The sequence below is a fragment of the Oncorhynchus nerka genome, linkage group LG4 (genome assembly GCF_034236695.1).
Source record: "Oncorhynchus nerka isolate Pitt River linkage group LG4, Oner_Uvic_2.0, whole genome shotgun sequence".
In the NCBI taxonomy this organism is placed as follows: domain Eukaryota; kingdom Metazoa; phylum Chordata; class Actinopteri; order Salmoniformes; family Salmonidae; genus Oncorhynchus; species Oncorhynchus nerka.
In genome coordinates this window covers 6,041,871-6,056,117 of record NC_088399.1, presented here as the reverse complement: position 1 = coordinate 6,056,117, position 14,247 = coordinate 6,041,871, and the positions used below count along the sequence as shown (strand labels likewise).

Sequence of the window (14,247 nt, the reverse complement as noted above, 5' to 3'; positions counted from 1 at the left end):
CTCAAATCGGCTGGATGAGGGGGCCATTGTTATTAGGAAGGACGTCTATACCATGGATCACTAAAATAATGATCACGAACACGCTTCATCAATGTACATATTGTAATGACCTCACATAACACACAGCTGTCTGTGCGGGTCGCTACAATATGATGGAGACACCTATACATTTGGCAGCCAAGCACGAGATATCAGTTTGAACCTATTATCGCGAGGACACGGCGGCGTTGAAATATCTTCACGCCTACAATAAAAACATCCAGGCTTCCATCCATTCAATTTGAAACAAATACGAATTGCAGGGAGGGAGGGAGGGGGCAGTTTTGGAAAAACGAATCCTGTGTTTATGGTCCTCTGGAATAACGCACATGGTTGGATAATAATGACAAAACTAACATCTCTCGTAATGCCCGTCCGAATTAGGGCTCTAACATGGCAAAGAAGAGGTTTATCAGCGTGGAGTGCGTCGCGTCATCCCGTGCGTCAAGGCTGCACACATCAGAAATATCACTGCAATATTCTAGTTGCTGTACACCACCTTCTACATTCAAACAAAAAGGGCCTTTTATAGGCTAAATTGATGAGCAAATTGGCAGCGTTATGCTCATGTCAGTCCTCTAGAATCTGAATGTCGTCTTCTTAGCAGGACTCTGCAATAACGAGGTGGTGTGTATGTGTGTGCACTTCCGTTTCAGCGTGCTTACTCCAAAAGTCCCGGAGTCGTACCCCACTAAATACATGCAATGGGCATTGCTCATCTAACGTTAACGTTCCTCCATACAATAGTCAATCTGATTTGTTTAGCGGTGTAGCTAGATAACGTTACAGCCCTTACCGTATGTATTGATTCAGTAAGCTCCCTTCTCTGGCAATGCTATTTTATTATTGCCATTATAATCCTAAATGTGCGCTGACTGATCAACACAGCGGCAAGTTACCCAGGTCAAACAACAACATAATTACCGTTGGGACCTTTGCGCAGTCAAAAGAAAAGTACATGCTCGCGAACTTAGTTAGCTATGTGACTGTTTTCAACACATCAACTGTTTTAGAGTAAAACATTTGACCAAGCAAACAGAAATAAACATTCAATCAGCACTGAGTGAATGAACAACAACAAAAGTTTCCTGTCATCACCAGACTGTCCATATAAATAGTGTCAAGATAACACATTTACGACAGGGTTTATGACTTTGTGGCTGTGGTAACTAGTGACGACCAATCCGAAGGTTTTAGCTTTGCCACTTGGAGACATTTTGACCATTCTCTTCCGTGTTTAGTTTTGACACCCCGCTCCCAGTCCTGTCACACACACCGGCCGCACAGACACGCACGGTGTGTGCTTATTTTCAATTATTAGGTGGCACTTAAATGAGCCATAGAATGTAATGGACTGTGATGGGTCCGTGATGGGACTGTGATGGGTCTGTGATGGGTCCGTGATGGGTCTGTGATGGGTCCGTGATGGGACTGTGATGGGTCTGTGATGGGTATGTGATGGGTCCGTGATGGGTCTGTGATGGGTCCGTGATGGGACTGTGAGGGGTCTGTGACGGGACTGTGATGGGTCCGTGATGGGACTGTGACGGGTCTGTGATGGGACTGTGATGGGTCCGTGATGGGTCTGTGACGGGTTCGTCATGGGTCTGTGATGGGTCTGTGATGGGTGTACTAATGCACATCTTTCCAATAGTTTGCATCTGCAGGAAAGGCAACTCCCCTCCTCAAGCTCTCCATCTTCATGCATTGTTATATTCTAGATTTTTGTCCATGCAAATAAAATGTGGGCGAAAAAAAGTGAAATAAAAGTATTATCTGAGTAAAATAAATAAATAAATAAAAAGTATTATCCGAGTTTTTCGCGGGCTACCGGTGTCCTAGCTACCTACCGGTGTCCTAGCTACCTACCGGTGTCCTAGCTACCTACCAGTGTCGGCCCCGCCTCCTACCTGCTGTGTACCGGAGTCCTCCTAGCTAGCTAACTAGCACCCAGTGTCCTTTGCTAACACCTGCCCTCGGCGTCCTTAACAGAACTGCGGGAAAACATTACCCGACAGGCGGCGGGGGCGAAGGACACTGTCTACCGATTGTCCTAGCTAGCTAGCTAGCTACTAGCATTGTCGGCCCCGCCTCTTCTTTTGTGGGGTTTATCGGTCGGGTGGCATCCAACGTTATGGTACGTTAAAGCCATGTAGTAACATCATGTAGTAACCAAAATGTAACCAAAAAAACTGTTAAACAAATCAAAATATATTTTATATTCCTCGAAGTAGCCATCGTTTGCGTTGATGACAGCTTTACACACTCTTGGTATTCTCTCAACCAGCTTCAGCTGGAATGCTTTTCCAACAGTCTTGGAGGAGTTCCCACATATGCTGAGCACTTGTTGGCTGCTTTTCCTTCACTCTGCGGTCCAACTCATCCCATATTTGGCCTTGTGTGTTAGGGTACTGTCCTGCTGAAAGGTGAATTTGTCTCCCAAAGTGAATTGCTTTGCCACATTTTGTGCAGCAGTACTTTAGTGCCTTGTTGCAAACAGGATGTATGTTTTGGAATATTTTTTATTCTGCACAGGCTTCCTTCTTTTCACCTGTCAATTAGGTTGGTATTGTGGAGCAACTACAATGTTGTTTTTGTCTATCACAGCTATTAAACTCTGTAACTGTTTTAAAGGTCACCGTGGTGAAATCCCTGAGCAGTTTCCTTCCTCTCCGTCAACTCAGTTAGGAAGGACGCCTATATCTTTGTAATGACATGGTGTATTGATACACAATCCAAAGTGTTATTAATACATTTCATCATGCTCAATGTTATATTCAATGTCTACTTCTTAAATTCAAGACGTTTTTTTTTTTGTTTTTGGTATTGTATGATGAAGATCCGTTTCGGATCGAAGTGTTTGTCAATGAAGCAGTGATTTTGGATCTTCGACAGTGTTCGGGCCTTCTCGTTCTTTACTATCATTGTAGCGTCATCATCTTTATTGCAAAAAAAATCAAATACAAAAAGACAACTTTAAGCTACATATTTCATTTGACAGAGGTAATAGACTGCCCATTGATCAGCACAGGAAATTGATAAAACGGGACCTTATGTCAATATTGTACTGGTAAGCTAACGGTGCCAGAAATCAGGAATACAGACGGGCTCTATAGAACTCCCTATCTGAGTGACTGTGTTCAATACCCCATCATATGTTGTTACTGTACGTTGGGCACCTACTGACAAAAAAAAAAGAAGACAATTGTTATGAATTATTATTTTTCTCAATTAAAGATTTAAGTAAATAAAGGCAAGCACCACATTACAACAAGACAAAACAGCTCAATTAATCATGATGGTATTGCAAGAATTAAATCAAAGGTTGTTTTAAATACTTAAAAAAAAAAAGCATGAACAAGTAGTGGAATGGGAATAGTGTGAAGAATCCAATACATTACCTTGTTTGAAGAACAAACCACGTTGTTGTGGAAGCACCTCTATGAGCATGACTGAGGCTGTTTGAGAAGGTTTGAATAATTAGCAACCTGCCTACACATAGTTTGAAGTACAATAGACCAACATAGCTACTGTAGTAGGTCAGCGCTGGGTGCTGGAAAACCTTGGTAGAGCATGGGCACAGTAGGCATTTTGGTGCTCATGTGAAGGTGTAGAGCAGTTAGACCATAGTGTGTTATCATTTCATCATTTCAGTAGTAGACCAGAGTGTGTTATCATTTCATCATTTCAGTAGTAGACCAGAGTGTGTTATCATTTCAGTAGTCTACCAGTTAGACCATAGTGTGTTATCATTTCAGTAGTAGACCAGTTAGACCAGAGTGTGTTATCATTTCAGTAGTAGACCAGTTAGACCATAGTGTGTTATCATTTCAGTAGGAGACCAGTTAGACCATAGTGTGTTATCATTTCAGTAGTCTACCAGTTAGACCAGTGTTATCATTTCAGTAGTCTACCAGTTAGACCAGTGTTATCATTTCAGTAGTAGACCAGTTAGACCATAGTGTGTTATCATTTCAGTAGTAGACCAGTTAGACCAGAGTGTGTTATCATTTCAGTAGTCTACCAGTTAGACCAGAGTGTGTTATCATTTCAGTAGTCTACCAGTTAGACCATAGTGTGTTATCATTTCAGTAGTAGACCAGTTAGACTATAGTGTGTTATCATTTCAGTAGTAGTCCAGTTAGACCATAGTGTGTTATCATTTCAGTAGGAGACCAGTTAGACCATAGTGTGTTATCATTTCAGTAGAAGACCAGTTAGACCAGTGTTATCATTTCAGTAGTAGACCAGTTAGACCATAGTGTGTTATCATTTCAGTAGTAGACCAGTTAGACCATAGTGTGTTATCATTTCAGTAGTAGACCAGTTAGACCATAGTGTTATCATTTCAGTAGTAGACCAGTTAGACCATAGTGTGTTATCATTTCAGTAGTCTACCAGTTAGACCAGTGTTATCATTTCAGTAGTAGACCAGTTAGACCATAGTGTGTTATCACTTCAGTAGTAGACCAGTTAGACCAATGTTATCATTTCAGTAGTCTACCAGTTAGACCAGTGTTATCATTTCAGTAGTAGACCAGTTAGACCATAGTGTGTTATCATTTCAGTAGTAGACCAGTTAGACCATAGTGTGTTATCATTTCAGTAGTAGACCAGTTAGACCAGTGTTATCATTTCAGTAGTAGACCAGTTAGACCATAGTGTGTTATCATTTCAGTAGTAGACCAGTTAGATCATAGTGTTATCATTTCAGTAGTAGACCAGTTAGACCATAGTGTGTTATCATTTCAGTAGTAGACCAGTTAGACCATAGTGTGTTATCATTTCAGTAGTAGACCAGTTAGACCATAGTGTGTTATCATTTCAGTAGTAGACCAGTTAGACCAGTGTTATCATTTCAGTAGTAGACCAGTTAGACCATAGTGTGTTATCATTTCAGTAGTAGACCAGTTAGACCATAGTGTTATCATTTCAGTAGTAGACCAGTTAGACCAGTGTTATCATTTCAGTAGTAGACCAGTTAGACCATAGTGTGTTATCATTTCAGTAGTAGACCAGTTAGACCATAGTGTGTTATCATTTCAGTAGTAGACCAGTTAGACCAGTGTTATCATTTCAGTAGTAGACCAGTTAGACCATATTGTGTTATCATTTCATCATTTCAGTAGTAGACCAGTTAGACCAGTGTGTTATCATTTCAGTAGTAGACCAGTTAGACTACTTGTTGACATAAGGACTACTTAACAGAGATCAACCTGCAGATGTTGACAAAAGCAGTTATGAACTGTTTATGCACTTCCTATGAATGTGTAATGAATGTCTTATGATGTCCTTACAGTATCTATGTACCCGTCAAATAAAGTGTTACCAACTACTGTATGTACTGAGACCTGGTTTGGCACTTAGGCTTGGTTTGACACTAGGCCTGGTTTGTCACTAGGCCTGGTTTGACACTAGGCCTGGTTTGGCACTAGGCCTGGTTTGGCACTAGGCCTGGTTTGTCACTAGGCCTGGTTTGGCACTAGGCCTGGTTTGGCACTAGGCCTGGTTTGTCACTAGGCATGGTTTGGCACTAGGCATGGTTTGGCACTAGGCTTGGTTTGGCACTAGGCTTGGTTTGGCACTAGGCTTGGTTTGGCACTAGGCTTGGTTTGGCACTAGGCTTGGTGTGGCACTAGGCTTGGTTTGGCACTAGGCATGGTTTGGCACTAGGCTTGGTTTGGCACTAGGCATGGTTTGGCACTAGGCTTGGTTTGGCACTAGGCCTGGTTTGACACTAGGCTTGGTTTGGCACTAGGCTTGGTTTGGCACTAGGCCTGGTTTGACACTAGGCTTGGTTTGGCACTAGGCTTGGTTTGGCACTAGGCTTGGTTTGGCACTAGGCTTGGTTTGGCACTAGGCTTGGTTTGGCACTAGGCTTGGTTTGGCACTAGGCTTGGTTTGGCACTAGGCTTGGTTTGGCACTAGGCTTGGTTTGACTGGTTGGCTAACAACAACAACAACAACAACAACAACTCAGAGCCTTTGATTATACATCTAAAATGCACACTAGATTGAATGAGAGAAATCTGATTAAGTTTTTCCTCTGATGCAAATTAACATGCATCACATAGAAACGTTCAGATTAAGCAGTAGCTACAGTAACTGGTAGAGACTACCAACTACACTGAAGACTGGCGAGGGTAGCATGCTTTGCAGCACACACAATATCACTCAATTCAGGATGTGAAAAGATAACGGACACTGTTATTTGTCGTTTTTAAGAAATACAGTACGGAAGTTGGCACCATTGATCACCAAAGAGGCTTCTTACTGGTAATAGTAAACACCAAATGTGAGTGATCAAGGAGAGAAGATGAGAGTTACTCTGCAGAACTATCCTACTTGTCTCTGACATCACCTCCTCTATTTAAATTGTTTAAATTGTTTTTTTTATCCATGATTGTATCTGAATCAAGACAATCTCTTATAACCGGATAAAACTCAAAAAATTGCAGCCAAACTCCATTGTAAGGAATACCATTTTCTCACCAAGTTACACAACAACCAGTAGGCTACACCACAGATTTTTTTTAAAGGCAAACATGTCCTACAATCAGGTTTATTAAACACTAAATTCACATCAGTTATATACAGAACAGATACTACATTATGGACTTTTGTCTTGTCTTAAACACAATACTAGTTGTTAACACTGACTGCCTGTCTGTCTTGGTCCCGATGTACCATCATGTTATTATTGTGTCATAGAAAAGTTGAGGATGTTACATTCAGGTGTAAGAAATGGTGGTGGGGGGTGGAGCAATGGTTGTTAAACACTTGTGTTGTCACTCGCCAGGCCGTGCAAAGTGGAGTAAGTCCTGTAAACGCTGGTAGATGTGGCCATGCTACGTTCCATAGCAACATCCTCACGGAACACAGAACTACGTTCCATAGCAACATCCTCACGGAACACAGAACTACATTCCATAGCAACATCCTCACGGAACACAGAAATACGTTCCATAGCAACATCCTCACGGAACACAGAACTACATTCCATAGCAACATCCTCACGGAACACAGAACTACGTTCCATAGCAACATCCTCACGGAACACAGAACTACGTTCCATAGCAACATCCTCACGGAACACAGAACTACGTTCCATAGCAACATCCTCACGGAACACAGAACTACATTCCATAGCAACATCCTTACGGAACACAGAACTACACCTTGCGTGCACTAGCCAACTACTGTAGCTAGATTTGATGTTAAAAGTCTGTCACACGAGATTAGTAGCTAGGGATGTCAAAAGGCCACAGACAGACAGACACCCCTGACCTGGTTAGATATTACTGCACTGTTGGAGCTAGGAACACAAGCATTTCGCTACACCCAAAATAATATAGGCAAAATATGTGTATGTGACCAGTTAATTTTGGCACAGACAGACAGACAGACAGACAGACAGAGACAGACAGAGACAGACAGAGACAGACAGACAGAGACAGACAGAGACAGACAGAGACAGACAGAAACAGACAGCAGTTATAATCAATGAGATATTTACAACTTGACGATGTATTTTCCTGACAGTAATATTATATCAGTCTTGACTTGAGTGATATTACAATATCATAAAGTTGATCATACCTTACTGTCTTTTATGCACATTTAGCTATACACGGCGGTTGTCAAACAGTACTGTTAAATGGGGGATCACATTTACTGTCAATTTAATTTGACTTTACCTAAATTTAATGTGTGTTGAACCGTGATCTAACGAGATTAGATTTACTGTAATAATAATAACAATCTGATCTAAAAACTAAAAAAAGTTAATAAACATACAACTCTACTTTAAATTTAAAAATCATATATAAATGCTTTATGATTTTAATATTGGTACCGTATGGATGAGGCCTTAGAAGCCAAGGCAGGAGATTAGATTTTAATATTGGTACCGTATGGATGGGGCCTTAGAAGCCAAGGCAGGAGATTAGATTTTAATATTGGTACCGTATGGATGAGGCCTTAGAAGCCAAGGCAGGAGATTAGATTTTAATATTGGTACCGTATGGATGGGGCCTTAGAAGCCAAGGCAGGAGATTAGATTTTAATATTGGTACCGTATGGATGGGGCCTTAGAAGCCAAGGCAGGAGATTAGATTTTAATATTGGTACCGTATGGATGAGGCCTTAGAAGCCAAGGCAGGAGATTAGATTTTAATATTGGTACCGTATGGATGAGGCCTTAGAAGCCAAGGCAGGAGATTAGATTTTAATATTGGTACCGTATGGATGGGGCCTTAGAAGCCAAGGCAGGAGATTAGATTTTAATATTGGTACCGTATGGATGAGGCCTTAGAAGCCAAGGCAGGAGATTAGATTTTAATATTGGTACCGTATGGATGGGGCCTTAGAAGCCAAGGTAGGAGATTAGATTTTAATATTGGTACCGTATGGATGGGGCCTTAGAAGCCAAGGCAGGAGATTAGATTTTAATATTGGTACCGTATGGATGAGGCCTTAGAAGCCAAGGCAGGAGATTAGATTTTAATATTGGTACCGTATGGATGGGGCCTTAGAAGCCAAGGTAGGAGATTAGATTTTAATATTGGTACCGTATGGATGGGGCCTTAGAAGCCAAGGCAGGAGATTAGATTTTAATATTGGTACCGTATGGATGGGGCCTTAGAAGCCAAGGCAGGAGATTAGATTGGACAAATACTTGTAAACAACATGAGGATATAAAGTTTTATAAAAACATAGGCCTCCGATAGGCCAGGCTTTCGTCCCAAATGGCAACCTATTCCCTATTTATACCACAGCATTGTTGAATACTCGTTTCTGATTGGCTAGAAGGGCATTCTAGAATGGGCATTAAAACCAAATATAGAAGACAGATGTCTCTGGGACAGATATATATATGGGATACCTGATCATGACGTATTATAAAGCACTACACAAGCAGACTGTAGTTACAGAAAGATAAACCAACAACCACACAAACCGATATTGGATACATTGTAAACGCAGGTCCAACAAAGGAAAAACATAGCTAACTAGCTAGCTAGCATTCATTTATTTTTTTCTCTCGCAGAGACCTCTGATGAACTTAACGTGGTGAGTGATGAACATACATTTTTCCCGGGCCTTCAATGTTGCAATCATGAAGCAGGTGGAGCTATGCTGTCAAACCCGCCCACTTTTCTATTTTTAACAGCTGTTTTCAGCAACTGATATTGTTAAATTTGATTGGTCATATTGGCATGTTTGCTAGCAACAAACTGTTTACCTACGTTCAAGCCTAGTGTTTGCCGTGTTCGATAAGGGCGGCAGCTAGCCTAGAAGTTAACCGAAAGGTCGCTGGTTCGAATCCCCGAGCGGACTAGGTGAACAATGGTGCCCTTGAGCAAGAGTGTCTGCCAAATGACTCAAAATGTAAATATGCAATGCGCTCTCCTCATAATGAACAGTGTCCTGACGCGAACGCAAACTATTCAATGCCAAAATCGCTCATCATCATCAGCTCATTGTTATGGATTGTCACTAGAAAACAGCTTACGCAAACACAGCTACTTTACCGTTATTCTGGCTGCAGAGGTTGATGTGATTGTGTTAAAAAAAATAGTTCACTAGCTAGCAAGCAAGTCAGCATGGCAACCGAATAAAAACGTCCATAGAACAGAAAGAATGAGCCACGGAGTCGCATCTCTGGCAACGGACTAACAAATCAGGTTTCATGGGAGGATGGAAAAAGTATTAATTTGACTTTTAATCAATTCAAAAAATATCTATGAAAACATTTCCACCAGAAAAATGTGTGCTTTAGTATTGTTTTCTTTGGCAACTGTGGTATAAGCGGGATGAACGCCTCCGTTCTGTACATTACTTAGGAGATAATGAACTCGGCTCGTCCCACTGTCTTGTCCATTATGTCCAAGGCAATGTACATAGTGCACACCTTATAGGCTCTGGTCAAATGTAATGCCCTATGTAAGGGAACAGGGTGACAATTGGGACACAATACAACACAACACAGGACAGGCAGGAGAGACACATAGCCAGGCCCAGCACAGTACACACAGGCCATGCAAGGCCAGAACCACAACCCCCATTGCAGTGTGGCTGACTGAGCTGCCCCCTCACACATCATGCTGTGGCCACGCTGCTGACCTTCTGCGTCTGGCCACCAGAGGGCGCACTAGAGGACCAACCAGAGTAGGGAGAAGGGGACGTGGAAGAGGTCTAACATGCACACTTCTTCTGGTCAGGCGCAGCGTCCTCCAGCTTGGTGGCTCCTCCCCCGTTGGCGGGATCGGCTGTGGGCTTGTCGACACACTGCTCCATCCTCTTCATGACCAGGTCTAGCAGAGTGATGACCGCCTTGTCCACCTCAGACCCCGTCGCTGCCGACGTCTCAAAGTAAGGGATCCTACAGGGGACAAACAGAACCACATCAGACAGGACATACAGAACCACATCAGACAGGACCACTCCAAAACCCAGATCAGACAGGACACATACAGAACCCACATCAGACAGGGGACATACAGAACCCAGATCAGACAGGGGACATACAGAACCCAGATCAGACAGGGGACATACAGAACCCAGATCAGACAGGGGACATACAGAACCCAGATCAGACAGGACACATACAGAACCCACATCAGACAGGACATACAGAACCCACATCAGACAGGACACATACAGAACCCACATCAGACAGGACACATACAGACCCACATCAGACAGGACATACAGAACCCACATCAGACAGGACATACAGAACCCACATCAGACAGGACACATACAGAAACCACATCAGACAGGACACATACAGAAACCACATCAGACAGGACACATACAGAACCCACATCAGACAGGACATACAGAACCCACATCAGACAGGACACATACAGAACCCACATCAGACAGGACACATACAGACCCACATCAGACAGGACATACAGAACCCACATCAGACAGGACATACAGAACCCACATCAGACAGGACACATACAGAACCCACATCAGACAGGACATACAGAACCCACATCAGACAGGACATACAGAACCCACATCAGACAGGACATACAGAACCCACATCAGACAGGACATACAGAACCCACATCAGACAGGACACATACAGAACCCACATCAGACAGGACACATACAGAACCCACATCAGACAGGACATACAGAACCCACATCAGACAGGACACATACAGAACCCACATCAGACAGGACATACAGAACCCACATCAGACAGGACATACAGAACCCACATCAGACAGGACATACAGAACCCAGATCACATAGGTCACATACAGAACCCACATCAGACAGAACACATAGGACACATACAGAACCCAGATCAGACAGGACACATACAGAACCCAGATCAGACAGGACATACAGAACCCAGATCACATAGGACACACACAGAACCCAGATCAGACAGGACACATACAGAACCCAGATCAGACAGGACATACAGAACCCTGTCCTGTCTGAACAGAGAACCCAGATCAGACAGGACCAAGAACCCAGATCACATCAGAGAGAATGTATCCTCTATGGAGCTACTAGTCACTGAGAAAAAAATAAACTACTTCTCACTCAAAAATGTACGTTTTCTCAAGTACAATATAAATCAAGAACAATATTGTAAAACAAACAACAACAGAGGGACTAAAAAAGTAAATAATTATCACATTACACTGGTACACCTGGGTACTCTACAGAGACAACACATCACATTATACTGGTACACCTGGGTACCCTACAGAGACAACACATTACACTGGTACACCTGGGTACCCTACAGAGACAACACATTACACTGGTACACCTGGGTACCCTACAGAGACAACACATTACACTGGTACACCTGGGTACCCTACAGAGACAACACATTACACTGGTACACCTGGGTACCCTACAGAGACAACACATTACACTGGTACACCTGGGTACTCTACAGAGACAACACATTACATTACACTGGTACACCTGGGTACCCTACAGAGACAACACATCACATTATACTGGTACACCTGGGTACCCTACAGAGACAACACATTACACTGGTACACCTGGGTACCCTACAGAGACAACACATTACACTGGTACACCTGGGTACCCTACAGAGACAACACATTACACTGGTACACCTGGGTACCCTACAGAGACAACACATTACACTGGTACACCTGGGTACCCTACAGAGACAACACATTACACTGGTACACCTGGGAACTCTACAGAGACAACATATTATACTGGTACACCTGGGTACCCTACAGAGACAACACATTATACTGGTACACCTGGGTACCCTACAGAGACAACACATCACATTACACTGGTACACCTGGGTACCCTACAGAGACAACACATTACACTGGTACACCTGGGTACCCTACAGAGACAACACATTACACTGGTACACCTGGGTACCCTACAGAGACAACACATTATACTGGTACACCTGGGTACTCTACAGAGACAACACATCACATTACACTGGTACACCTGGGTACCTTACAGAGACAACACATTACACTGGTACACCTGGGTACCCTACAAAGACAACAACCAGGTCACCCTAGACCACAATGTATCCTTACGTACAGCTCTCAACACACACACACACACACACACACACACACACACACACACACACACACACACACACACACACACACACACACACACACACAGCTGTGAATGACAAGCCCAGCACTCATAAAGGACAGAGGAGGCTTCCTCAGTGGGAGTATTAATCCCTGACTGTAGTGGAGAGTGAGAGCGTGTCATGAGTGGCACTATAACTGCAGCCTCAGCAACAGTAAAAAGCCACATTGCCTTGACTACTTTACTTTACGTTAGGCCATCGATCGTCGATCTTCTGAGGCAAGTACAGTTGAAGTCGGAACTGTATAACCTAATAGTCATTAGGTCTGACATGATGACTCCTTGCTGTCCCCAGTCCACCTGGCCGTGCTGCTGCTCCAGTTTCAACTGTTCTGCCTTATTATTATTCGACCATGCTGGTCATTTATGAACATTTGAACATCTTGGCCATGTTCTGTTATAATCTCACCCGGCACAGCCAGAAGAGGACTGGCCACCCCACATAGCCTGGTTCCTCTCTAGGTTCCTTCCTAGGTTTTGGCCTTTCTAGGGAGTTTTTCCTAGCCACCGTGCTTCTACATCTGCATTGCTTGCTGTTTGGGGTTTTAGGCTGGGTTTCTGTACAGCACTTTGAGATATCAGCTGATGTATGAAGGGCTATATAAATACATTTGATTTGATTTGGTGGTCTGACGGTGGTTTCTGGCTCTCTCTTTTCCGTATGTGTGTGTGTGTGTGTGTGTGTGCGTATGTAACAGTATAACTTTAGACCGTCCCCTTGCCCATTCCCCGGGCACGAACCAGGGACCCTCTGCACACATCAACAACAGTCACCCTCGAAGCATCGTTACCCATCGCTCCACAAAAGCCGCGGCCCTTGCAGAGGGGAACCACTACTTCAAGGTCTCAGAGCAAGTGACGTCACCGATTGAAACGCTATTTAGCGCGCACCGTTAACTAAGCTAGCCGTTTCACATCCGTTACACGTATACTCACCCGTACTTGTCGGCTAGTTCCTTAGTGTATGTGTGTGTGTGTGTGTGTGTGTGTGTGTATACTCACCCGTACTTGTCGGCTAGTTCCTTAGCGTGCTTCTCCTGCACCTCTCTCTGGTCCGCCAGGTCTGCCTTGTTGCCCACCAACACAATGTCTGGGTTCTCACAGTACGCATTGGCCTGCAGCTGGCCTGAGGACAACATAGAACAGTTAGCATTGGCCTGCAGCTGGCCTGAGGACAACATGGAACAGTTAGCATTGGCCTGCAGCTAGCCTGAGGACAACATGGAACAGTTAGCATTGGCCTGCAGCTAGCCTGAGGACAACATGGAACAGTTCGCATTGGCCTGCAGCTGGTCTGAGGACAACATGGAACAGTTAGCATTGGCCTGCAGCTAGCCTGAGGACAACAGTTAGCATTGGCCTGCAGCTAGCCTGGGGACAACATGGAACAGATAGGATTGGCCTGCAGCTAGCCTGAGGACAACATGGAACAGTTAGCATTGGCCTGCAGCTAGCCTGAGGACAACAGTTAGCATTGGCCTGCAGCTAGCCTGGGGACAACATGGAACAGATAGGATTGGCCTGCAGCTAGCCTGAGGACAACATGGAACAGTTAGC

General features: G+C 43.7%; 1 protein-coding gene across 3 annotated transcripts in view; it reads right to left on the bottom strand.

Annotated features, from left to right (window-relative positions):
* Window positions 1–6,585: 6,585 nt before the first annotated feature.
* Window positions 6,586–14,247, bottom strand: part of LOC115123075 (ras-related protein Rab-27B-like) — a 107,301-nt gene continuing 99,639 nt past the window's right edge. For all 3 annotated transcript variants that reach the window (XM_065017174.1, XM_065017175.1, XM_065017173.1), the window contains exons 6-7: window positions 13,693–13,816; window positions 6,586–10,423 (exon numbers count right to left, since the gene is read on the bottom strand). In XM_065017174.1, the coding sequence (XP_064873246.1) occupies window positions 10,237–10,423; window positions 13,693–13,816 (311 nt within the window). In that variant the 3' untranslated portion in view covers window positions 6,586–10,236. The remainder of the gene's footprint in view (window positions 10,424–13,692; window positions 13,817–14,247) is intronic.